General features: G+C 51.6%; 6 protein-coding genes across 6 annotated transcripts; 2 read left to right on the forward strand and 4 right to left on the reverse strand.

Annotated features, from left to right (window-relative positions):
• Positions 1-2,187: 2,187 nt before the first annotated feature.
• P170DRAFT_433265 (uncharacterized protein) lies at positions 2,188-2,787 on the reverse strand. Its single transcript, XM_024848443.1, has one exon. It carries the CDS (start codon positions 2,769-2,771, stop codon positions 2,436-2,438), a length of 336 nt encoding a protein of 111 aa, XP_024711072.1. The 5' UTR covers positions 2,772-2,787; the 3' UTR covers positions 2,188-2,435.
• A 4,251-nt stretch (positions 2,788-7,038) lies between these two features.
• On the forward strand, positions 7,039-14,303 carry medA (transcriptional regulator medA; the record flags this gene model as incomplete). Its single annotated transcript, XM_024852815.1, has 5 exons — positions 7,039-7,094; positions 11,795-11,843; positions 12,062-12,227; positions 12,289-13,769; positions 13,842-14,303. 5 exons carry the CDS (start codon positions 7,039-7,041, stop codon positions 14,301-14,303), a joined length of 2,214 nt encoding a protein of 737 aa, XP_024711073.1.
• Positions 14,304-15,439: 1,136 nt separating this feature from the next.
• On the forward strand, positions 15,440-17,796 carry trpB (tryptophan synthase TRP5; the record flags this gene model as incomplete). Its single annotated transcript, XM_024847423.1, has 3 exons — positions 15,440-15,575; positions 15,675-15,978; positions 16,062-17,796. The coding sequence occupies 3 exons, from the start codon at positions 15,440-15,442 to the stop codon at positions 17,794-17,796; spliced, it is 2,175 nt and encodes a 724-aa protein (XP_024711074.1).
• A 704-nt stretch (positions 17,797-18,500) lies between these two features.
• On the reverse strand, positions 18,501-20,972 carry P170DRAFT_433272 (H(+)-transporting V1 sector ATPase subunit B). The gene is made up of 9 exons (XM_024848444.1): positions 20,787-20,972; positions 20,610-20,694; positions 20,518-20,537; positions 20,396-20,431; positions 20,180-20,341; positions 19,797-20,113; positions 19,446-19,720; positions 19,179-19,397; positions 18,501-19,116 (listed from the first exon to the last, which is right to left on the reverse strand). The coding sequence occupies exons 1-9, from the start codon at positions 20,886-20,888 to the stop codon at positions 18,800-18,802; spliced, it is 1,533 nt and encodes a 510-aa protein (XP_024711075.1). The 5' UTR covers positions 20,889-20,972; the 3' UTR covers positions 18,501-18,799.
• A 451-nt stretch (positions 20,973-21,423) lies between these two features.
• P170DRAFT_49759 (universal stress protein family domain protein) lies at positions 21,424-23,928 on the reverse strand. Its single transcript, XM_024854115.1, has 2 exons — positions 21,678-23,928; positions 21,424-21,609 (listed from the first exon to the last, which is right to left on the reverse strand). Exons 1-2 carry the CDS (start codon positions 23,709-23,711, stop codon positions 21,544-21,546), a joined length of 2,100 nt encoding a protein of 699 aa, XP_024711076.1. The 5' UTR covers positions 23,712-23,928; the 3' UTR covers positions 21,424-21,543.
• A 1,012-nt stretch (positions 23,929-24,940) lies between these two features.
• Positions 24,941-25,890, reverse strand: P170DRAFT_344690 (DnaJ domain protein; the record flags this gene model as incomplete). Its single annotated transcript, XM_024843477.1, has 2 exons — positions 24,941-25,683; positions 25,752-25,890. The coding sequence occupies 2 exons, from the start codon at positions 25,888-25,890 to the stop codon at positions 24,941-24,943; spliced, it is 882 nt and encodes a 293-aa protein (XP_024711077.1).
• Between the last annotated feature and the right edge of the window lie 226 nt (positions 25,891-26,116).

The following is a 26,116-nucleotide window of genomic DNA, read 5'->3' on the forward strand; positions in this document are numbered from 1 at the left end:
CGGAGGATATCCGGTGGTTCAGATGGAGATTGAGGGACCAAGCTGAGCTGGGCTGGCTGAGCTGAGGGGAGGGGAGCTGGGTCCTGTGAATCAGGGGGAGGGAGGGATGGAGGGGAGGGGAGAGTATAGGAGCCATCATCGACATGGGGCTCGTCTTTCGTGCAAGACCCGGGAATGGCCATGTTTGTGACCGACTAGGGACAACCAGCTATCACGAACTATCGACGCAGAGTCTGTTCATCGATCATCGGATCAGACTTCATCTACAGTCTGGATTGCTGCTTTCGGGTCGTTCGACCGTTTGTGTTGGATCTACGGTGGTTCTCTGCTGGGTCCGGCTGTGATGGACGGAGGATTGCCCTGCATCAGCTATCTTGCTTTACCTTACTTTGGACGAGCCTCGTCTATCAAGCATCCTTACTCGTATCCAGATTTCAGGTCCCAGACTCCAGAAGACTGGAACTGGAGACAGCAGGCTCCATCCTCTACCGGTAGCAAACCCAAACCAAACAATCGTGATGATTGACCCTTTCCACAACTACAGACAGGACAGACCAGGGCAAGACAGCGGACCCCATCACGATGAATGAGAAACTAGTCGTCCAATAGTCCAGGACCTATGGCGATGTCCTCGTCATCATGGCTTGCTTATCCTGTTGGGCTGACCTACGACCTACCCAGCAGAGATACTACTTCGTAGACACCACTCCGTAAACAGCCTTCCTCTCCGGATATCCAGCGTGCCGCTCCCCAGAAACACGGGTCCGACTCTACGGAGTAAGGCTTTACCCGCCCAATGCATAGAGAAGGCATTATACTTTCGCCCTGTCCAGGGTCCACGCAATCACTCCTCCTCCTGCTCCTCCACTGGCATCATCGCTGAAAAGGGGGCAGAGAGATCCTCCGGACTCCGTTTAGATGGATCGTCAAGATTGCTGAATCCGTGAGTGTTGAATTTGCATGTTTATTTTCGTGGACGTTGAGAGTGCCCTGCCTTTGCCCATAGCTCAGGACTACGCCGGTCATCGGCCGGAGAGTAGATAGTGTTAGTAAAATATACATGCATTGACAGCAGGCAAATTAAACTACGGAGTATGTACATGGCACTGGCAGCAGAATTAGGCATTTGCTTCTTTCACTTCAATATATTTTAATTTCATTTGGGATAGTGTCCTGGCCATTCGTTGTTCTGCCGCTGTTCTGTGGAGGTATTCATTTATTATGGTTTTTTTAATTTGGGTCTATTTTTTCATTATTCAGGGTGTATTCTACGATGGAAGATACTAGACTATAGAGTAGATAGCGCAAAGAGTTTCCCCAAGAATAAACCTTAAACCGCACCGAAGGAATAATAGCATCAAATCGAGAAATTTCATGACGATGACGATGACGATGCGCCGATACATACTGTAGGATCGCTCGTGGCTCATCCCGCCGGAGCTGTTGCAAGAAAAAAAAAAAAAAAAAAAAAAAAGGCTCAGTTTCATCCCGCATTATTCTCCGAGAATCGCCCTTGTCCCGTGCTCTCAGGCTCTGCTGCTGCCAAAGTCAAACTCGGGTGCCTGTTCGGATGATCCCTGACCGGACCCGAGGGGAAGCCAGTGCAGTGCGTGCTGTGGGATCGTCATGGTCCGTTCGACGGCGTTGGATTGTTTGAATTTTCACGCCGTTCTCTACAATGTCTGCTGGCTGTGCTGTGCCGCGTTGCTGCGCTCGTTTCATAATCCATGCTCCGTCTACGGCGTAGGACCGGAGTCGGAATTCCTGGACTCGACTCCGTAGAGTCCGTACCTACTTACTTGCCTAGGGACCTACTCCGTAGGTAGGTACCCTTGGGGTTCCGTGTGCGTTTGCGCGCGGAAACCGTGGTGAGACATCTAGTGTTTTCGATTAGGTTAGTGGTCAGGGTTGGCGATGATCCTTTGATGGGCGAGGGAGTTGCCTGTTTTTGCGTCGAGTAGGTAGTGACTAGTAGCATTAAACTACGGAGGTGAGGAGTTCTATCGGAGCATTCCTTGATCGTGGTGATATTATGTAATATCCAAGTCCCATACCATGTCTACCTACAAACCTCCAAATTGAACCAGTCAATAGCTGAGCAGCCATTTCCAAGCTCGGTCGTGGACGTCGCTGTCGATCGAGACTACGTGGACACTGGACGGTAAACTCAACTCAATTCGCGACCATCCTTACTCAATCCGACCCTTTCTTAGGTTTATCGCAAACCGGCTCCGAAATCCATCCGTCGACCATGGTTCATTGCCAATAAGCCTTGTCTAAGCCTGTCTACATCTACGGAGTAGGATCATACTTACTACGTAGCATTGTGTATGTGAATCGGAACCGATCGACAATTCTGTTTACGTTGACTTTTTTTTTTCTCACCCGAATGACCCCGTCCCAGCCAAATAATACTCACAGCATCAACGTGCCGATCACAGAACGGGCGGCGGGAAACAGTGGACCGTTGGGCCTTGGACAGGACCAATTGGCCAATGTGCTGTGCCTGCGTAGGGACTCCAGTCCGGATCCTGTACGCACGCAGGCACTAAACCTAGATTGTATACAGCGTATACTAGACTGACTACGGAGTATCTAGGAGTACTCGAAGACAGGGCAGATAGCAGATACACTGTACTGGCAACAGACCAGATGGCTGGTTGCCACTGTTGAAGTCGGTCGGAACTCCTGGTTTCTGCAGGTGGAAACCCGTGGCGAATGACAGGGAAGAGGAAGTAGGGGCCCCGGAACCAGGACATGAGCGTCGGCATGAACTAGCAGTTCAGGGTCTTTGCCAAGGCGGTTGGGACTAGGTTGGTTTACTTGGTATCTTGCGATTCTGGAGAAATGTATCTTACCCTACTACGCCGTATGCAAGTAACAGAAAATAAATAAAATCAAAAATCAATAAAATATAGCGTATAAAACTCCCTACAAAATAACCCTGCCAACGGAAGACGGCAAAAAAAAAAAAAAAAGAAAAAGAAAAAGAAAAAGAAAAAGAAAAAGAAAAAGAAAAAGAAAAAGAAAAAGAAAAAGAAAAAGAAAAAGAAAAGACCATAAACGCCCTGTAAACACCCTGCATTACCGCCCACTATCCAGATAGCCCGTGACTACGTGACCGTGACTGCATCTCCCTGACATCGGGGCACGCTCACCAATCGGATCCCTTCAACCGAGAAAATATTCGCCGCGGGATCACACCTTGCAGCCGTCTAGTAGACGCAGTCTGTAAGGATTCCCAGAATCCTACGCCGTAGAGGCCGCGAGGGAGGCGGGATGGACGGGCGGGTGAGTTAGCCACGTCCCTAAGTACCTACCCTAACTACCTAGTGTTGTTAGGACACTACTAGAATCAACCACGCATAACGCCTCGGACTTGCCATAGAAGGGAGAAGGATTAAATTAAGCACCCAGCCAAGGTCCCTTCATTGCGGAAGAAATTCCAAAGGAAAGAGAAGCGCGATGCAAGGATGACGTGCATTTATCGACTCCCGCCTCCGCCGTGGGTAGGTAATCTCGTGGGATTGCGATTGTCAGGGTGCATGCGCGGGATCGAGATGACATCCGACCGGACGTGAGATGAGATGTGATGTCTAGCGGGAGAGCACCTTACTCGATGATCTCGATCGCTGTGTCAAGCTATTGCGTAGGTCTGTCTGCACTTTTGGGTATGTGCGAACGAGAAAAAGGTAAAGACTGCGGTGTATGGAACCCGAAAAAGGCCCTGCTTTAGATCCTCCGCCCTCCCTGATTTGTCGGTCGGGTATTTTCTGTTAATGTTAATGTTAATTCCTCCCGCGACTTGCTACTCCTACGACTCCTACGTAACTGTAAGTAAGGTTCGAAGGTTTGTTTCTGTCTTCGTACGGAGTTGGTAGTTTGAATAATGGAGGGTTTCTGTTTGTCTGACGATCGGAGCAAAGCGCACTATTCCCTGCCCATCCATGGAACCAGACCTTCACGATCTGTATCCGAAAGTTTATACGCTGTAGACCTGGAATACGGAGAAGTACGCACTTCTATAATTAAATTCCCTGAAAGTTTGTCGTTGGAGATCGCAGACCAAAGGGGAAGCCCGCCGTTAGTACAGCATGATTCGAACCAAGGGTGCCTCGGCATTTCCGCGGTTCTTCATGACTACGCTGAGGTGGTTCTGCGGAAGTCGGAACGGAATGGGGACCAGAATATGGAAATAAAATAGAATAGAGTAAAGCGAAAAAAAGAAAAAAAAAAAAAAAAAAAAAAAAAGAAGAGAGGAAGAAGGAAAAGCAGTAGCGAATCGTGCCGTTTCCGGTCTATCTTCTATATCATATACCACGTGCATAATTCAGCCCAACCGATAAATATTTTGCAGTAGAGCTTCAGCAAAACACTGTACTGTACAACTCGACGTCAAGGAAAACGTGGCGACCCCGACCTCAAGCAAATCCGGTAGCCCACTCGATCCCGAAAGTCAGAGTAAATGGTAGTAATGGGAACCACCGACTGCAAAAACATATCTGAACGGCGGGCGGTGATTGGAGTTCCGACGTTGAAGGATCCCCTCGAGGGGATTTTTCGGTACCGCCCATGTGCTTCGAATCCGTTCCAGAAAACCACACCCCAACCCATACGGAGTAATTGATTGATTGAGATTTTTTTTTTGACTTCTAGTCGATTTCTCCGTACCCCTGATCCTACTACCGTCACCAACGCGGTTAGCAGTCAATGGTGCACTCCATAGCGGTGGTTAGTTTGGGATCCGGTCAGAATGGCAGACTATTCCGACTCCGTAGGGAGGCAGTTTACTATTACCTCATTTCTTTGGGTTTGCCCTGGGAAATAGATTAACTCTAATTTACTCCGTAGCATATTTCGAAGCGCCCAGGAAGATGGCACCGAGCCACAGGCTGTTCGACTCTCTGACCCGAAAAAGAGGAAATTAGAGTCTCAGTTATCGCATAATTATAGATCCTGATGAATGACGATACCGGCTTCCAGACGGATCCTGAGCCTTCGATCCCCCAGTTCCGTGCGCTATCCCGCATACGGCAACAGACAAGCCGATAGGAACCGACCGCCGCTAGCCAGTAGCGCCGAATCGGGGGTTAGAAGTTGATGGGGTTGATGGAAAACTCACCATGAGCCCGGGTTTTGTTTTTCACCGAGCATTCACCGAAATCCTCTGCCTTGATATTTCCACTGTGGACACAGCTGGGCCGAGTAAAATAGACATCCCGATGTCAGAGTGATGGGTAATGTCCGAGTATTTTTAATTTGATTGAGTTAATTTGCTCAGCACGTTTAAACTGGACGAGGGGGTGATTTGGTGGATAGATGGGAAAAGTGCCATCCAAGGTCGTTCTAAGCTGGAGGATCCGTGCTCCAGAAAAAAAGAGAAAAAAAAAAAGGCCTCCGCCACACGGAAGTCTACGTGCATGGAGTAAGTATCTGGTCCGAACTATTAACCGTCAAGCTCAGCTGTTGTATCGGCGTGCTCCCGACCTGAGCCAAGCATCACCTCCAGAAAACAGATTGCTGATCATGGTTTGAGGGCCCACTGAGCTGATAATCTAACCGTATGTCCTTCCCGTATGCATGTTGGAACTTGGCCTAAACGGTTTTTTGTTTTTTTTTTATTTTTTTTTTATTTTTTTATTTTGCCATTTCAACGTGCTGATCAAGTGCGTTCCTGAGTTTTGGGTGTTTTTGGATCTATCAATTTTGGGGCTATCCGTTTCCTACTCCGTCCGTTGACTGGTTGCCTCGGTTCAGGGCGAGGCTTAGTCAGAACGAGGCTGTCGCTAGTCGCTGGAAAATGGAATTCAAACGGAACTAGAAAGAGGTCAGGGGAGAATGGAAGAAATATCGTCGGAACATCCCTTGGGAATTAAGTTGTGTCCCGTCAAGGAGGTTAATGATCATTGCAGCTGCGAGGGACGTGATGTCGTTCCTGTAGGATCGGCACTTTGATCGCCGCGCTTTTTTTTTTCTTTTGAGTTTTTGTTCATGTAACCTCAGTCCTCGAGAACGAGTGGAACAATGACTTTCTAAATGGAATCCGCAACCCATTATTCACCAACGAATCTGGTCAGACATCATGATGACTGATGACTTCATTTGCTTGCCCCTAACGGGGCCTAAGAAGAGCAGGTAGTGCCACCGCATCATAGATGGAAGACTAGAGGTAAACATCAGTCAATTTCAAGTCCTCATCCCTGCAAGCCCAAACCAAACAAAGCAAATTAGCCGGGCGTTCAGATCATGAGGGGAAGTAGAACATTCCAGTTTACAGCGTACAGCGTACACAGGGCAGCGAGAGCAGGTAGGTAACTATTCCAGCGTGGGCTGGTCGCCAGTCATGACTCGCCCGCAGAGGATGGTGACAGTGCAGAGTGACCCTCTGGCTGTATACCACCTTACCTCTCTACTACCTTCCAGTTCCACCGACGTACGGCAGGGAAGGGTAGGTTTCCTGTGCATCCCATCGTGCCACCGTCCGGGCGTTTGAGGGCGAATCACAGGGCGGAGGGGGGACGGAGGATTCGAAAAAGAAACGGATTTCTTTACCTAAGGTAGGTGTCAGTGGGGCGGCTGACCCCACCCCGCTGCCCCCGGCGAGGCCAATGATAGGCTGCCACCCTTGCATGGGCTGGCAAAAAACCAATGCAAGGCTTGCTATGTTTAGCATCTTAGATCGGCCGCTAGATTTTTTGTCGGCCCCGATCTGGTGCGGTGACTATCTCTCTATCATGGGAGGATCACGGTGACGGGACGACGGATGTCGATGAGTAGACTTAGACTACTCCCGTCCGGCCTAACAGCTCGCGCTGTCCAACCTCACCTTGCCCGATGCATCCAAGCGCTTCCTCACGGTCCAGGACCTTGGGAAACTTGTATCTTGACTACGGCGTTAGCATCGCGTAGCACTTACCTGGTTCAGGCACATTTCCTACTCCGAGCCAGGCGTCCCTGAGCCCTCCGTTTTCCCTCATTTCCACCAGGGTACACTGTGGATTGAACGTTTTTTCTTGTTGATCTCGAGCCGTCGCCACGATGGAACGACCGGCCGACCGACAGGACGGTGGTGTAAGACGACAACAGCAGGGCATGTGAGTCGGGGTTCTGACTGGTCGTGACGCCCATGCTCGTGTTTGGGAACGCTGGTCCAAATCAGTACCTACATAGGGAGCGAATAAACTTTTCCCGCGCAACCTTAAGATTTATTATTAGATAGGGAGGGTGTTTTTTGCGCTGCCGTTCACCTGGTCGCGTTGGAGAGGGAAAAGCAAGTCAGATGGCAAGCAAATATGGAGCACTCACTACTCAGGCAGAGGGAAAGGAAAAAAAAAACAATAAAAAAAAGAGGGGACGAGTGCTACCAGCCTACCAGGTCATTTGGTTTTGGTTTTCCCTTAGGTCACGGGGTGGGGAACCTAGGCACTCCGTAGGCAAGACAGGGAAGTGGAAAAGAGCGGAAAAGAGCGCGCTTGGGGTGCGGCGGACTACGGAGGACTAAAGGAACTAAATGACCTAACCATTCCTGACGGTAGTGGTATGCTGACAAGTGATTTGTCAAAATTGCACCGAAGAAGTTCCAAAACTTCCATCAGGGTTTCGACCTCCACCGGGGCGCAACCCGCGCAAAGACCAAGAACCCGAGGTATACTCGGACGGAGGGCAGGGCAGGCTTCTCTCCAGACTGCGGCATACTTTGTCCTCTGTTTGTACCTACGTACCGTAGTAAAGCCGGGCGGGCAGAGGCAGCCCACCCAATCAGGCCAGACGAGAGGAAAGTCGAGGGCGACGGTGGATTTCGATGGATCGGTTTCTGCCTGAGGGCTCCAAAATAAGACAATCCAATAGGAAAAGTCTCAGGCAGGCGTCGGGGCCGACAGCATTATTGCCCGATGCGGAAAGGGGGGTGTGGTGGGGCCATGGCCGAGGGGACTAATAATATGCCGCCATTCCGACGGTTAGGGCACTTCCCAGACCCCCTTAGTGTAGCAGTAAGAGCGGTGTCGTTGAGCGGTTGTGGTTTTGCCCCAGCAGAAGTTCCGGGAATCTCTCGACGGTCTCTCCGTGGTTAGGACGAAGGTGAGGCATCTATTCGACTGCCTAGGCTTGTTCGTTCAATATTGATTATGTGATTGATTGGAAGGACAGCCTGTGGGTCACGTCGTACAATGTATTCTGTTGTGGGTGTCCTCTTCTCTGCAGCCCGAGGGGGGATTTGGATTGTAATCACTATTCAGATGGGATAGAGTGACCGGGAACCGTAGCCGTACGCCGTACAGTACGGAGTATACGGAGGAGTGGACAAGAAAAAGGAAAAAAAAATAAAATAAAATAAAAAAGGGCCGGGACAAGAAAAGGAAAGAGGCTGTGCAGATGAATCCTGTTGCTGCAAAAGTCCAGGGCCTTAGCTTAAACTTACTACATACAGTACATACCGAGGGACCAGTGAAGTCATTCTTTTATTTGATTTTTCTACAGGATTGGAGGAGATATGCTCCTGGAAAAAAAGCAAAGAACCAAGAAGAGGAGCGAGAAGGGTTAAAACTACGTCTGGAATGCTACCTATATGGAGACTGAGGCCCAGAGATGGAGGCAGATGTCTAATCAAAGGTACCGGCAACCTTAGCAGACCCGACTTAATTATTCTGAAGCTCCCCTCCAATGACAGACAATAATAGGATGGATTATTATTCTCATTGTCATTCCGACCATGCAGTTAATCAATATCATGGCCATATTCTGATTAATGATTATACCCGTAGTCCAACCCGCGTATTGCTCTTCCCATTCCACCTCCTTCTGCAGCCCTGACTGATCCCATGCTTTCGGTGGATCCACTCCGTCACGACCGAACGGTGTCTGCTGCTATCCAGTGCTAATACCCTGGCTAGTCAACTGCTGGTTTGGGTATTTGGGGGGAGATTCTGCGCCAAAAAAACCAAACAAATAAATAAATAATATCCGGCACTATTATTACCTGCTGGATTTATTTATTCATTTATTTTTTTAGTCCCCAAGCTAACCTGCCTTCAGCAAGAACACCCTCCACTTTCCCTCCTCCCTCCTCCCCCTTCTCCAGTATGACTAAAGTCAGGGTCAAACCCAGGATGACCGAAAAATAAATCGCCCTTATTTTTAACCCGGCCAAACCCAATGGGAAATCTTGGTTCCCGGAGGACTGCCTCTTGGGTGGTTCTCTTCCGAGAAAGCGGACCTTCGGAAAGTTCGCAGAAGAAGATGGATACCGGTCATTCTCTCCATGGATAGGCTGGCAACGGTTGAGATGTGGAGGATGACCAGCAGGGACCTCTCACCTCTCCCACCTCGCGCTTCCCATCCACAATAATGCCAACCAGCCCTCGGTCGTCCGTATCTAGCGCGACTGGTGTGCTCCATCCTCCGGTCCTTTGTACCTAAATGGTTATTTTTATTCCGCCGGAGCCCTCTGGTTTGGATTTTGAATTTTTCCCTAGTGCTGCTAGCCCAGGACATCATGATGTATTTCCACCCTCCGAGGAGGATAATACCACCGTTTTATTTATAAATCGTTGACGGCATTAACCATCAGATAATAACCTAAGATAATAATAGCCATGATATAATGTCCGCCCCCCGGTGGACGGACTAGTATCAGTGTAATAACGGCATTAATAAATCCTATCTGGGCGCACCGGATCCCTGGTCTTATTACTCCTCGACTTGTGCTCCAGTTTCCACGCCCCAGTCTTTTTATTTCCTGCGGCCACTGCCAATGACCAGGCGGCGTTCCCAACCTCTTACTACCTGATCCTCGAACCTAACCCGACTTTTCTTACTCTTTTGCCTGCACCCCCGCCACGCTAAGCCGGCATCCTGCTGCTCTTACCACCACTTCCGCCGTCTTAGTGCTCAGGGAAAAGTAATATATCTCTCGTCATATCAGACTCTTCACTGCTGCCCTTTTTTTTATTTTATTTTTTTTATTGATTATTTTTATCTGGACTCGGATTTCTTTTTTTATTTTCCTGATTATTATCTTATTCCTTTTTATCGCTCCTCCCCCCATAACTATCACTTGCTTCCCCCCCCTCCTCCTCCCCTCCCCTCCCCTCTTCTTCCGAAACCATTTCCTGTTATGGCATCTTAGAAGTATCGAAAGTCGTTTTCTTTTTTTCTCTTCTTTTTTTACACTCGCTCACACACCGCTCGCTTATACACTCGCTTTGTTTTGACGTCAAAGTCATATCACATTCGCTACGTTGATTGACCGCGGAAGGAAAAAAAAGGAAAAAAGAATAACGGGATATTGGATTGCAGTCGACCTGAAGGAAGTGAACGGATCGCCTTGAATTGAACATCCTAATAATCTAAATCCCCCGCTCTGAACGCATTCGTTGATCGCTCCAACGACCTTCGTTTTATTGTTTTCTGTCCGAGTGCCTGGCCAATTCGACGACAGAAACGGCATCTATTCCGGCGGATCATATCGACAGACGGAGACAGAAGATCATCGCACCTATCGGGACCGAATCGACCTGACGGCCATTTGGACCTAATCTCGACTTCCGTGCGGACCATTCAGTCGGCGTTTGCCTTGTTTCGACAGACACGAGCTGTAGAGGAATCCCCGCAGAGTCGTTTGCCCGATTCAACTAGTCGCCAAATTTACGGGATCTTTCGTTTCTTGCGGTTTCGTCCGGTCTCGATTCATCTAAAAAGTGGACCTTAGTTTGGCATCAACTACCAATACTTTCTGCGCCGACGTCAAGCCCTCAAAAGGAGCTGGCTGATCGTGGGAAGTTTTAAATCATCGTGAATCATTGTCTCGGTTGAAGACACCAAGCCATCGCGGACTACCGAGATTCATCTCAAACCTGGACCATCGGACAACAGAAAAACAGAAAAAAATCTCTTGCGCCCAGCAATTAATTTGTTAAGGTTAGTGTAATCTTCCCCTTTGCCACTGATTCCGACGGTGCCTTGCATCACCCATTCCCTTTCTCTCCCCTTCCCTTCGGGACCCTTGCTTCTCCAAGGTCGTGCCTCTGGTGCACAAGGGCCCCGAGGAAAATTAGGACCCATGATGGGATCCAGATGCTGGCCGCCTCCCCTGCAATTTTTGTTACCGAGCCCCTAGGTGTGTTTGTTGTTGACATTTTGTTATGGCGTAGACTATTTTGTCAGTCATCGCGCGATTGTGGACTTTGCATATTAGCTTTCCAAAGGTCTCGCTGTACGAACTTATTTGTTCTCTCGTTTCTCCTGGGTAAGTTTCTGCTAGTCTATGCAGCAAGCCGGTCCTCCTTGACCTCTTGGAGGTTTCTTACCCATTAGCTGGTTAGCTCATTGCCTAACTCGCGGCCAGTTTTTCGAAATCTGGTCATTCGGAACGTCCTGAGGGAAGAGAGAAAAAGCCAATTTCGCCTCTGTCTTTGCCCGGTTGACTTATTACTGGCCTGCCATTTGAGACCTAGCCACGGATTTTGAGCAGCATCCCGTCCGGCTTAACCACGTCGATCATCCTCAGGTGCCAATCGCTTCGTCCTAGGTGATTTCTCTGGAACAGTATCCGACATCGTGGCTTATATCCAGTCGACACTCTGCAGCCAGCCTTTCGCAGTTTCAGCCTTCGTCTTGAGGTCCTGACCGTTGATTCGAAGACCTCTATCGTGTCTTGCTCGTTGAGACTTCCTGTCGCTTCTTGTCGTCACTCGTTTTGTCTCGGAGCAGCTTCCCGGCTTCCGTCGTCCTATCGTTTTTTATACGATAAATTCGCTGTCATTCGCTTCTTTTAAGCTGTTGTGTTTCGTTGCAGTTTCTGCAACACCATCAAACTGGCTTACTCGAAGACTCACGGTGTTTTGGTAGGTCCCAAAGAAATTCCACACCTGTTTCTCCTGTTGCTGCCCAATGGTTATTTCTTCTTTACACCACCCTTTCTATTTTGTTTCTCTTCATCCGTTCGGTTTGGAATCTCGGTCCAAATTTCTGTCTGTCTTGCTGCAGGCCCCCCATCCTTTCTTGTTTTAGGAGTTTGACTCTCCGATTGTGAGCACATGTTGACGGGAACTTCGCCATTTAGTTCGATCCAGATTTTCAAACGCCCCTGATTGTAGACGAGTCGTTGGATTTCTCAGACGCTGAAGATTCGCGGTTTATCGGTGCATTTTCAGACGGCCTTCTGGCCAAGTCTGAACCCATCTTGTCTATGTCTACTTTCCAAAAGCCCCCTCCTGCGGCCTTGCTCGGTGAGTCGTTTCCCAATGCCTTCCGGTTTCAGATCATGCCGTTTGCTAAACCGCCTTAAAGATTATGAATCCGCTCGGTCTATGCATGACGGTGCCTCGTACTCCAGTTATGGGCAAACGCCTTATGTAACAAGCGCCTCTATGGTCCCCTCGCCCATGGCCGATCACACCAGCCAGATATCCGATTGTGTTCCCTACATGAGCAACCAGAGCTACGCCAGCTCTTACGAGGAGGGTCGGTCACCAATGCTGGGTGGAGAGTCTCGTCAATTACCCGAAGTCCTTTCCTACTCTCCCCAGCGAGGGTCTGAAGGCACAAGGGTGTTTGTGGAAATCCAGTCTCCCTATGACCTCCACAACTCATCATATGCGACGGTCTACCTTGTGTTCGGCTCGAAGAAGTCCGAATGTGTGCCCCATTTCCTCGATTTCCAGGGAACTGCTTTCCGATATGCCCTTTCCGTGGACACTCCCCCATTCATGTCCACGGGGTCCCCATCACTCGCTGTGCCGCTCCAGGTTGTAGTGGATGGTCAAGGCGAGTGTCCTACGACTGCTCTACAGGTTGGTGTCTATACATACGAGCAAGCATCCCACCATTCTCCTTCCGATGAATCACGCAAGAGAAGGATTTCGTCCCTTTCCGAGGACACCTCGAGGCCCGCCAAGCGCAGCGGTGTCCAGTCCATGCATGCCAGAGACCAGTCCGCCAGCTATTCGACGACATATTCGCCTTATCTGCAACCCCTTCCAGCTATGAACGGATTTGCGACCCCATACCATGCAGCCCCCTCGCCTCGAGTTGGCCCGGCGCAGTACTCAGCTGTTTCGGGATCCTCTCAGCCGTCAATCCGAGCGCCTTCTCCTCTGACTCCATCCTGGAGCCCCTCGTACATGTCCGTCAGCAGTGATCCTCGGACGCCAGGATTCGCCGTTTCTCATGGTCTCCCCCAGAAGGCATCGTCCCCTGGTCGGTTCTCGAACCCGACCCTCATCCGAACGTCCACGTTACAGCACTCCGGTTCCATCAGCCAAACGCAATCATTCAACCCTTATGCCATGTACCCGTCAAAGGCAATCCTGAAGCTGAATGGAGATTTGGATTCCATGACCCAACACTGGACTAAGGAAGAGCGCGACATGAAACGACGCCTGGTGCAATTCACTCGGGTGCAAAACGGCAGCACGATCCACGCGGATTTCAAACCTGTTGCCCCTGAGGACCGAGCCCCCAACAGCATCTGCATCAGCTGCATCAGCTGGGATGGCAAGGATGAGTGTTTTGTGACCAGCGTCGACACCATTTACCTCCTGGAATCACTTGTGGGTGTCCGCTTCACCGTGGAGGAGAAGAACCGCATTCGAAGGAATCTAGAGGGATTCCGTCCCCTTACCGTTTCGAAGGCCAAGGCCGATAGTGAAGAATTCTTCAAAGTTATCATGGGGTTCCCAGCGCCCAAGCCGCGAAACATCGAGAAAGATGTCAAGGTCTTCCCGTGGAAGATCCTGAGCCATGCTCTAAAGAAAATCATCGGAAAATACGTGAGTGACCTTTTTTCTTACCTAAATAGTCCTGCTTTAACGAATGTCTTACTGACTCTAGAACCCATTTAGTCCGCAAGCTACTCTTCCACTGCTGGCGCACTTCCCACCCCAATTGCCTCCAACTACCCCAGCAATGGTGCCGCATCCGATTCAGGCACCGAACCTCTGAACGCAGCATCGCCTCAGTCTGTTTCGGATACCGCTCCCTCGACAACGTACAGCTCGGCAATTGGAGCCCCAGCTTATTCACCCCCCACGGGGCATTCCGGAGCGCCAATGACCAACCCTGCCGAATTGCGCGCCGTGCTGCCGGCCGTCAACCCGTCCTACCACAGCATGACCACTCCTTATCAATGTGCACCCGTTTGCCAGCAACCGAGCCAGATTGGTATGACTGCGCCAGTGAGTCGAGCCTGGGAGTTGAATCCTCTCGTGAACGCCCCTCCGGCCAGCGGGCCCCCTCCTAGCAGTACTCCCTGCTATACCTATATGGCCCCTATGCCGTACTCTCTTCCGGACCAAGGGCCTTGAGGCTCTTGATCAATAATTTCTGCTTTTTTTTTTTTTTTTTTTAATACGTTTTAGCATCCGTCGGCGTTGTTCTCTGGTTTGTTACTTGTTTTACCTATCCCGATTTTCATGTCACTCCTTTATAAGCCATGGCGCTGGGTCATTGATGACGCCTTATATTTTTGGACCTCTTGTTTTTTAATCTGGCAATGGTGTTTTTCGGTTAATGGTTACTGGCCATGATCTGATGTCTCTCCTTTGAAATACCTCATGTCTTGATGCCCTTTGTTTTTGATTTTTGATTTCTTGTTGACACGACGCATTATAGATGATCTGTTATCCGTTCCTTTGATTTTTTGCAATTTCCGCGGGCATTGGGATACCACTCCTTCATGAAAAGTGTACAATTACTTTTAGCATAGCATGGCGCTGCAGTCCTTCCTTTTTATTTCGCAGGTCGGGATATTTGGAGATCGATGTAATGGGACATCCGGGTTGGCGAAGGAAAAGTGTGGAATTTGGTTTCGGTCTTGGATGGGGTGCTTTCTTCTGCTGTCTTTCGAGTCAGCACGGGGTTCGAAACGCACCCAACTGTGTGTTTATCTTGAATTCTTGGGGGTCGCTCTGTTTGAATTTGTTTGTTATTCTTTTCGACCCGAGATCTGCATAGCTTTGGCGTCTTTGAACCTGATTAATGTGTTCTTTGAAGTATTTATTTGATTCCACCTTTGTGTTAATGGATCTACTTATAGTCTTATTGTTTGTCTGATAGGATAAGCTGATGCTCTTGTATTTCGCATACTCTGCTCTAGATTCATTATTCCATATATTCGATATACTAACCCTGCCCTAATTACCCCATCCGGCACGTTCTGCATGCCGAATACCGGCGCGTACCGTCCGGTACCGTTATCTTATCGTCACCTGACCGGGCCGCAAATGCAGCCAGAAAGTGAGTCAGTCAACATTCTCAGCTCGCGGAAGTCTTGTCTCCCTGTCTTGCCCTCCCCCTTCGCTGCAATCCGTCATCTGGAGACCATCCTCCCCTCTCTTACCTATACCCGAATCTCTACTATACTCTAATCCCCCCCCGAGGGCTATATCCAACCAACCCCTTCTCTTTGCCCCGCTCCCCCCACCATCCCATTCCGGATATCATGGATGCGATCAAGCAGACATTTGCCAGGGCCAAGCAGGAAAAGCGTGCGGCCCTGGTCTCATACATCACGGCGGGGTACCCCACCGTCGAAGAGACAGTAGACATCCTTCTGGGCCTGGAAAATGGAGGCGCTGGTGCGTGACCCCCCGGATCGTTGAACCCCGCCACCGAACCCTTCCCACCCTTGTAAAAGTCCACCCGCTGACCGTATGGATGATCTACGCAATCAATAGACATCATCGAAGTCGGAGTGCCCTTTACCGATCCGATTGCGGATGGCCCGACCATCCAGAAGGCCAACACCAAGGCTTTGGCCAACGGTGTCACCGTCACCTCCGTCTTGGACATGGTCCGCACCGCCCGAAAGAGCGGCCTCAGGGCCCCCGTTCTGTTGATGGGATACTACAACCCTTTGATGCGATACGGTGAGGAGCGTATGCTCAAGGATTGCCGTGAGGCCGGTGTCAATGGCTTCATCATGGTCGACCTTCCTCCTGAGGAGGCTGTGCGTTTCCGAGACCTGTGCGCCAGCAACAAGTAAGGAGGCCCCCATTCGATCCTTTTCCATTGACGACGGCCCGGTGCGATGGTGCATTGCTTACTGACATGTTTGGAAACAGCCTGTCCTACGTCCCCCTCATTGCCCCCTCGACCTCGGAATCCCGCATGAAGCTCCTGTGTAAGATCGCCGACTCTTTCATCTACGTCGTCTCGAGAATGGGTGTCACCGGTGCCACCGGCCAGCTCAGCTCGAATTTGCCCGATCTTCTATCCCGGGTCCACAGATACTCTGGCAACGTGCCTGCGGCATTGGGTTTCGGAATTAGCACCCGGGAACACTTCCTGTCCGTGCAGGATCTTGCGGAAGGTGTCGTGATCGGCAGTCAGATCATCACTACTTTGGGCGAGGCCCCTGCTGGTCAGGCGGCTAAGAACGCCGAGGCCTACCTGTCCAGCGTGACCGGCCGGAAACTCGAGAGGGATGCCCAGGGTACGGTGGTCCGTGAGGTCAAGGTGCTGGATCCCGTCGAGAAGCGGGAGACCGAGGAGGGTGTCGCTCACCCCACGGCCGTTGTCACCGATGCCGGTAACCCTTCGGGCCCCGGCTTGGCCGACCAGATTGATGCGCTGAACGGCACGGGCAACCCTGCCGCCCAACCGTCGCGGTTCGGTGAGTTCGGTGGACAGTATGTCCCCGAGTCGCTCATGGACTGCCTGGCCGAGCTGGAGAAAGGCTTCGAGCATGCGCTGCACGACGCCTCGTTCTGGGAGGAGTACCGCTCCTACTACCCTTACATGGGCCGCCCCAGCAGCCTGCACCTGGCCAACCGTCTGACCGACCACGTCGGCGGTGCCAACATCTGGCTCAAGCGCGAGGATCTCAACCACACCGGTAGCCACAAGATCAACAACGCCCTGGGCCAGATCCTGCTTGCCCGGAGACTGGGCAAGACCCGCATCATTGCCGAAACCGGTGCTGGTCAGCACGGTGTCGCCACCGCGACCGTTTGTGCCAAGTTCGGCATGAAGTGCGTTGTCTACATGGGCGCGGAGGATGTCCGTCGCCAGGCTCTTAACGTCTTCCGCATGAAGCTCCTCGGTGCCGACGTGGTGGCCGTTGATGCCGGCAGCCGCACGCTGCGGGACGCCGTCAACGAGGCTCTCCGTGCCTGGGTTGTCGAACTTGACACCACCCACTACATCATCGGTTCCGCCATCGGTCCTCACCCCTTCCCCACCATCGTCCGTACCTTCCAGTCCGTGATCGGCGACGAGACCAAGCAGCAGATGCTCGAGCAGATCGGCAAGCTGCCCGATGCTGTCGTCGCCTGTGTCGGTGGTGGCAGCAACGCCGTCGGCATGTTCTACCCCTTTTCCAAAGACACGAGCGTCAAGCTCCTCGGTGTCGAAGCCGGCGGTGACGGTGTCGAGACCGCCCGTCACTCCGCCACCCTCTCCGGCGGCAGCAAGGGTGTCCTGCACGGCGTCCGCACCTACGTCCTCCAGGACGAGCACGGCCAGATCTCCGAAACCCACTCCATCTCCGCCGGTCTCGACTACCCCGGTGTCGGCCCCGAGCTGAGCTCCTGGAAGGACAGCGAGCGCGCGCGCTTCGTCGCTGCCACCGACGCCGAAGCCCTCTCGGGTTTCCGCGCCCTCGCCCAGCACGAGGGTATCATCCCCGCCCTGGAGTCCTCGCACGCCATCTTCGGCGCCATCGAGCTGGCCAAGTCCATGAAGAAGGGCGAGAACATCGTCCTCAACCTCAGTGGTCGTGGAGACAAGGACGTGCAGAGCGTCGCCGATGAACTTCCCCGTCTGGGTCCTAAGATCGGCTGGGACCTGCGCTTCTAGATTCTTTCAAACAAAAAAGCTAATCGATGCGTCCGTCCGTCCGTCCGTCTCATGATGTCCAGTCACCTTTTCTCTTCTCCTTTCTCCCTTTCATCGAACCCGAAACCAAAACCAAAACCAAACTCTAGGACAGATATAGATAGACAAGGAAGGATTCATCAAGTTCCGAAACAACAATAGCAAACAAAGCGCAGGCCAGCCCGATAATTGCACGGCCATAGATATAGACAACCTCAAATCAAGTTCGAAAACGGTTTAGGTAGCTTCCGGGACAAAAGTGGTTATGGTAGTGGTTTCAACACTTACTTACCTACAGTGATAAAAGCAGCGCATGGCCTTGGGATTCTTTTTTTCGGTTTTTTTCGGGTTTTTTCGGTTTTTTCGGAATTGGATCTGCATTCTAAAATATGAAGGGGAAAAGTGCAAGTTTTATTTCGGGCATTTCGGGGTACTTTTGATATGATTATGATTCTTTATTTTATTATCATTTTTTTTTCTCTTTTGGTTTCGGTTGGATAGAGATTCATTGCTAGATGAATCTGATTGAATTAGGAAATAAATATTTTCGATCTATACTATCCACCTACATTACGGTGGTGTGTTTAATGAAGGGCTGCTTGTCTGTTCATGCTCTATGCTCTATGCTCCATCTAGTCTCCTAGGAGAATAGGATGAGCTAAAGATGTCTTAAGCGAACTGATCAGTGTATCCATTCATATTCCACATTCCATGCAATGTGATATGACGAGAGAATGATATACAACCTACGAGAAGAAAAACAACCGATATATGCAAATGTCATAGTATAGTGTCAAGTGAAACGAAGCTTGAAAATGCGCAAGCAGAAAGAAAAACATAGAAAAGCAGGGCCAGAAACATAGATAGATATCTTTGCGACAGAGATAAGACAAGATACAAAAATAAAAGAACACGTCCATTCCTTCTCCCCCTCTTCCTTTTTGATCCGCTCGAAAGAAGCCGGGCTGGGTAGCTGGAGAATTACTTAGGTTTCGATCAGGTCGGCGCCGCTCTGCGACTGGACTTGTTCGGGAGCGCCGGTGCTGTCCCTCGTGTCCTTGTTGGCGACCTTGCGGGCGGAGCGGGCGTAGAATTCGTCGAGGACGCGCTTGGGGATACGGTTGAGGAGGTCCTTGGGGTAGATGCGCAGCAGATTCCAGGCGATGTCCAGGGATTCGAAGATGGATCGCGACTCGTACGTGGACTGGTTGATGAAGGAGCGCTCGAACTTGTCGAGGAACTCGAGAGAGAGTTTATCTTCCGAGGACAGGGCGTCCTCACCGACGACGGCCTTCATGGCGGCTGTTGGAGGGATCAGGTTAGTGCTTTGGACAGGAGCGTTCTGTATGCGAGGGATGACTCACCAGCATCTCGTCCAATGGCGTACTTGGCGTATAGCTGGTTGGACACGTCGGAGTGGTCTTTACGAGTACGACCTTCACCAATGGCGGACTTCATCAGACGGGAAAGAGAGGGCAGGACGTTGATTGGCGGGTAGACACCCTTGTTGTACAGCTGACGATCGATGAAGATCTGACCCTCCGTGATGTAGCCAGTCAAGTCGGGAATAGGGTGGGTGATATCTGGACCATGTCAGCCGAGTTCGGATTTGTCTCGTGTTTCAAACGTACCATCGTTGGGCATGGTCAAAATAGGGATCTGGGTGATAGAGCCGTTACGACCCTCCACTCGTCCAGCTCGCTCGTAAATGTTGGCCAAATCAGTATACATGTAACCGGGGTAACCACGACGACCCGGCACTTCTTCACGAGCAGCTGAAACCTCACGAAGAGCGTCACAGTAAGCCGACAGATCAGTCATGATAACCAACACGTGCTTCTCCAGCTGGTAGGCGTAGTATTCGGCGGTCGTCAGAGCGAGACGGGGGGTAATGATACGTTCGATCCTGAAGGCAATGTTAATCCACCAGGTACATCACCAACAACTGGACAGGGAGCAAGATTGTGAGAGAAAGGACGTACGTCGGGTCGTTGGCCAAGTTCAGGAACAGCGTGACACGCTCCATACTGCCGTTCTCCTCGAAATCGCGAGTGAAAAATCGACTGGTTTCCATGTTCACACCCATGGCGGCGAAGACGATCGAGAAGTTGTCCTTGTGACCGTCGTGGACATCCTTGGTGGGCTTGTTGACCAGACTGGCCTGACGACAAATCTGAGCAGCAACCTCGTTGTGGGGAAGACCAGCGGCCGAGAAGATGGGAATCTTCTGACCACGGGCAATGGAGTTCATCGTATCGATGGCGGAGATACCGGTCGAGATCATTTCTTCGGGGTACACCTGTCCGCAAGAACCCGTTAGCTACCGCAACGGACAAGCTTTATGCGAGCACGACAATGGACATACTCTCGAGTAAGGGTTGATGGGCTGTCCGTTGATATCCAAGTAGTCCTCCGCCAGCACCTTGGGACCCTTATCAATAGCACGACCCGAACCATCGAAAACACGACCCAACATGTCCTCGGACACACCCAGCTTCAAACTGTGGCGGGTGAACTCGACTTTAGTCTAGTACCGGTCAGCAGGTCGCTCCTTGTCTAACAATCCGAAGCATGTATTTACCCTCTTGACATCGATACCGGGGGTACCTTCGAACACCTAGAAAAGCCGTAGACCACGTTAGTATCTCGCGAAGGAAAGGAGGTTCCGAATATAGGAGACCGCGGCGATTTAATCGGCCGTACCTGAACGATGGCTCGACTTCCTATTCAACAAAAAAACAAATTAGCTTTCATGAACGCATCAACCGTCGTCGCATACGATCAAGGGAACCCACCTCTGGCTTCCAGGACCTGACCCGACCGCTCAGTTCCATCGGGGAGAGTCAGGGATACAATCTCGTTGAAACGAGGGAATTTGACCTAAGGGGAATGTTATGAGTATAGAGAACCACACAGCGAGGAGCTTCGTGAAGTATGAGAAACAAGAGGGAGCCTGTTCGGGGCAGACGTACATTGTCGAGAACGACCAGCGGTCCGTTGATACCTCCGATGGTGTTGTAGCGGATGCGAGGCTTGACGGAGGTCATCCGGGGGTCGATGAATTCGGACGCCATGATGAAGAAGGTCCTTGCAAAATGGCCAGGAAGAAACAGGGAAAACGACGGAGGGGCAAGGGGAAAGGCGAGAGAGACGGGGAGCAGCAGCTGGAGATCGGAGCAGACGTCGGGCCAACTAACTTGAGATGACGATTGCACGGGATGTGCCACGTGATTTCCCCACATGGTTTACATCGCATACTTACGGAGTATACATGTTACTACTATATTGTCCCATCTGCAAATCATGCCATATCGGTCCTGCATGCCAATGGATCGTCGTAATCATATACATGGAACAAGAAATCAAGCCTCAAAAAGAAAAAGAAAAGAACCGGGCCGAAAATCAACAGATGCGCCGTCTGACCGTTCAACCATCGAGGTATCCGCAAATGAACAAAACGATAGCAATGAAAAAAAATGATAAAGAATAGTCGCCAAGTTGATTATATCAATCCACCTTCGCAAATGCCAGCTTTTTAGGAGCGGAGAGGTTGTTGGAAAGACGAATCGTCGTCTTCTTGTTCTTCGAATGCTTCTTGAGCTTCTTCCGGGCCACCATGACGGGAACCGACGAATGCATCACCAAGTAGTTGGAGAATGATCCAAGAAGTACACTAGAGATAGTATGAGTTATTTGCTTTCGAATAAATCAGGGCCGACGCAGAAGAACTTACCCCTTCAAGGCACTTCGGCCTCTGGCGCCGACAATCACCAACGTCGGATCGAGGCCGTCAATCTGCAAATCGAAATGTTAGTAATTAGGAGAAGAGACCGAAAGATCGGGTTAAAATGAATGCCACGTACAGCTTCCGTAATCATATGCTTTGGGCTCTTGCAATGGATCGCCTCGACGGCGACCCGAACTTGGAGCAGCGTTTTCCTCAGTAAGCGAACGCACGTCTGAGAGATGACCTCCACAGAACGGACACGTTCGGATTCAATCTTGGACATCCCGCGAGCATCCACCGATCCGGGTTTACTGTCCGTTCCCGGCCCCAGTCGACCGAGGATCGCACGGGATAAATTAGTTGACGAGTCATTCTGCGGCTTCTGCGCGGTCTCTTCCGTCTGCGACCCTATCACGGCTGCAGCATCCTGCATGGCTTTAGCGTTGTCACCGACCTGCGGTGTATTGGACGCCGCCGTCTCGTCGTGCATCGCGCAAACGGCAAACATGGTGTCGCCGTCACGAAGAATAGTACCGATGGTCCATTCCAGAGCGTATACTGATTCCTCGCTCAAATCCGTCGCAACTAGATACTTGCGCTGTCGGCGACGGCCGCCGTCCAGTTCGCCGGACTGCTTGGAGTAGTCCCCGCGAATGATGGTTCGAATCGAGCGATTTTGGACGGAGCTGTCGATCGCGGACATTTGAATGCCCATTTGTTGAGCTCGTTTGATATCCGACAGCTCGGCTTCGTCGTCGGAACCAAATGGTGTATTAGGCATGGAGGCAGCCGAGTCGAAACTAGTGCGAGGATGGACATCGGGTCTCTTGGGAATCGGACCTTGTTTGGAAGAATGTGAATAGTCGGATTTCTCCTCGGCGTCTGCAATATTGCTGTCAGTTGATGGTCTTGAACCTAGAAAATAATTTCTAAACATAATAAGAGGATTCAAGGGGAACAAAGACAGAGAGAAAAAGCAAGACGTACTCTCTTTTTCTTCTACCGGAAGTGGCGGCGGCCCAGTTTTCGCACTTCCCGCGGAACTAGTCCTGGGGGGAAGGATGATGTCAACCGTTGGTTTTCGTCCGCGCTCGGTTGTAGAGTCGTCATCGTCATCATCACTTGTAGAGGAGTCGTCGGCGTCTTCGTCGCTAGTTTCGATGGGATTGTTCTCGCTGTCGTACATGTCCTTCGCCAGACGCTCATCCCCAGATGTCAATGGTTTCTTGTCGGCGTCGGCTGTCTCGCCACCTTGAGTAGGGGCAGGGACAGGGGCAGGAGGAGGTGTTGGCGTGGCTTGTGGCTTATCAGCGTTCGCCGTTTCCACCGGTTTGGCTTTCTCGGGCGCCGGCTTCCCCGGATTTGAACTGGAATTGCGAGAGCTTGATCCGAGCCATCGGTTCTTTGGAGAGCTCGAGCGACCCAGTCGGGAGGAGGAGAGCCGCGAGTCCAGCGAGGTTCCCCGAGCGGTATTGTTGCGACTCGAATCCCTGCCCCTGGTGAAACTGGGCAATCCGACCTTCAGATCGAGGCCGGACATGACGGCAGCCATGGCATTTTTGGTTTGTGGCGGCTTATTGGATGATTTGTCGGCGGCTCGATTGGCGCGCCGGTTTAAGCTGTAGCTGGTGGCGCTGGGAGACATGACGACGGAATCGTCCCAGCGAATGCTCGGTTTGGGTTTGCTGGCGACGGGACTGGTGGCGGCGCTGTGAGAAGTCTGACCGGGATGCGCCTCAGCGAGCTTTTTTTTGTCGAGGGCGGCGTTGTCGCTAAAACGGCGCGTGGTGGTTGTAGCGGCGGATGGGCCGAACTCTTTCTCCGGCGAGGAGGAGGTGGAGTGAGAAGCCGCAGCAGTAGGCGGCGACGCCACCGTAGTGTTCACACGCAAAGATGGGGCGGGAGCAGGGTCATGCCAGCTGCGACGGTTGGACGGGGGAGTCACACCAACCCCAATGCCGGCGATGGACCCATGTCGGGGCGGCAGGGTCTCGGGCGACTCGGGCGACGGAGCAACGTCCTGGAAACTCCGGGTCGTCGTCGCGCTCTGGTTCCGGCGGGAAGCTGCGCTGCGAGCTTCGAGCTCGCCGGCTAGTTCTAGGCGCTCCTCCTCCAGAGCGGCGGCCAGCGACTGGATGCGGCCGGGCTTTCGACTGCTGTAGTAGGGCATCGTGGGTGGGTTTTTGACACGGGGTGGGGGGAATCACGTCGAGCCAGACCCCGAACCTCTGGCGCTGGCCAAACACGCCGAGGGAGGTGGAGAATTTGACGCTCTAATGACGAGAGAAGAATTAGTCTCGCCAGTCTTCCGCTGCCAGAGGGGGACCGTCACATCCAACCACACATCGCAGGGGAGGCGGAGAAAGGAGGGAGAAAGGGCCGAAAGAGAGGAAAAAGGGCCCTGTTTTTGCTCCTGTCACTAACTGAACCTAAAAAAGCCCGCGACGGTCGTTAGGCACGATGCTTTTAAGCAGTCCCTCCACGTGCAGGCAACCGTGTCAATCCCGACGATCTTCCACTAGTCGGGTGGTCTAACAGTCGTGGACGGTGGTTGGGTGGGCGACCTGGAGAGACACTGTGGACTGTGGGCTTCGCGAACGAAAGATGGGAGGGAAAATGAGGACAAGAAGGGAGATGCGAAAAGACGAGCGAAGGAGAGCAGAAGAAAAGCGATCGACGTTGAGGTTCGACGGGGGTTGTCAGGTGAGGGATGATCAGGTCTGGGGGGCGCTGCAAGGGGCTCGCATCACATTCCGGGGGGAGAGAGGAGGAAATAGGAATATATCCCGGTGAATATTCACTGTTGACTATTCAAATTCAATCACGAAGCAGAAGGCGACCCGAGGCGGAGCAGAAGATCATCGAAGGGGCTGGAGACTCTCGGCGCGGGGCAAAGACGGTCTGAGGGGAGGAAAAGGGACGATCGTTTTACTGTGTGGATGAATTCAATTCCCTGGTGGCACCGGAGCATCCCTTGCAGACATCACAAGGCTTGGGCAATCGTGAAGAAAGTGTCACGGCCGCATGCAGTGCTCCAGCCGTGTCTCCAGACGGGATTCTTGCAGATGCCTTCAAGTGATGCAGCGTGCGTAATCATGGAGAAGTCATCGTGGTCAATCAATCAGATAGTAAATAAATAAATACCCAGAGTCATAACAAATGCTCAGCTCAACAAAGATCATGCGCGGTCTAGACTCCCTGGCCAGCCAATGATGCCGTCATGATGAGTCCGTCATTCACCTCAAAGAAGCTCCAAATAAAAATAGTAAAGAAGGATGCATTAATTAGAGGTCCCTGGAACCCTAGACCAACCCAACCAAACAAAACACAGTAACACATCCCAGATGCACCAGACCTTCCCAGAAGTGCCATGTAACGCCGTCCATGCCGTTTCCTCGCTCAAGCTTTGGTCTTCTTCTTTTTCGAGGTCTGTCGAGCGGCCGTCGCTTCGAAAGCTGCCTCAGGCGGCTCTTCGAACTTGCCTGCTCGCTTCTTGCCCCCGGCATATTTCTCCTCTAACCGGTCAAAGAACGAGTCCGCCCGCGATGCTTGTCGCTGCTTGATGATCGATAGCAGATCGTTGTCATTCGCCGGCGCATCCTTCTTCTTCTTCTTCTGTCCGCCTTTCTTCTTGCTATCCTTCTTCTCTTCTAGCTCCTGGGCTAGCTTCTCTGCCTCCTTGGCTTCTTTTTGCGCCCGCTTTAATCGTTGCTGTTTCTTCTTCTCAGGCTCCTCGGTGTATTTCTTGTGTCGCTCGGCCTTGCCCTCGTCGATGGCCTTGTCGATAAGGGCGCGGAATCGCTCATCGTCGTCGATCACATTGCACAGCATCACCGACTCGTAGACCTTGTCCAGATCGCCGCGGTACTTGTCGAACGCCGCTAGCACGTCCCGTTCCTCCTCTTCAGAGCCCTGATAGTCCTTCTTGAACTGATCCAGTGCATTCTCGTCGATCGCACTGGAGAATTGTTCGCGGTAGAAATCCATCCAGTTGAAGTCGCCATCTTCCTCGACGGCCTCGGACGTACTGCCGGTCAGATCGAATCGTTTGCGGCGTTTTTCATCGGAGAGAATCGCGTAGGCGAAGGCGATCTGCTGGAATTTCTCGTTGGCTTCGTCCTTGGAATCGGCGGATACCTTGTCTTTGGTGGGGGATTGTCAGCATCTGCACCTGCATCGTGACAGGGATGGCCGAGTGGGGGTGACGCACCTGGGTGGTTCCTTAGCGCTTGTTTTCGATAGGCAGACTTGATCTGATCGGGGGTTGCATTTTCGCTGACGCCCAGGATGCCATAGAGGTCCGTCTCGACTGGCTGGGGGAAGTCCTGGAAGTCTTCGTCGGACGACATGAGGGAAGAGAGGGGATGGAGAGGAGGCGACAACCCGGGGAATGGCAAAGCTTGAATGGAGTAGGGACTTTTGTTCTTCTGCAGGTGTCGAGAGACTGAGAGCAGAAAGACAGACGAAACGCCGAAAAACGACGCGACGCGGCATCACTTGAACTGCCCGATCGGGCTTAGCGTCACGCTGAGGTCATCGTCTTCTTTTATCTTTCTTCTTCTCTTCGTCAGTCTT

The sequence above is a fragment of the Aspergillus steynii genome, assembly GCF_002849105.1.
Source record: "Aspergillus steynii IBT 23096 chromosome Unknown P170scaffold_1, whole genome shotgun sequence".
NCBI lineage: Eukaryota > Fungi > Ascomycota > Eurotiomycetes > Eurotiales > Aspergillaceae > Aspergillus > Aspergillus steynii.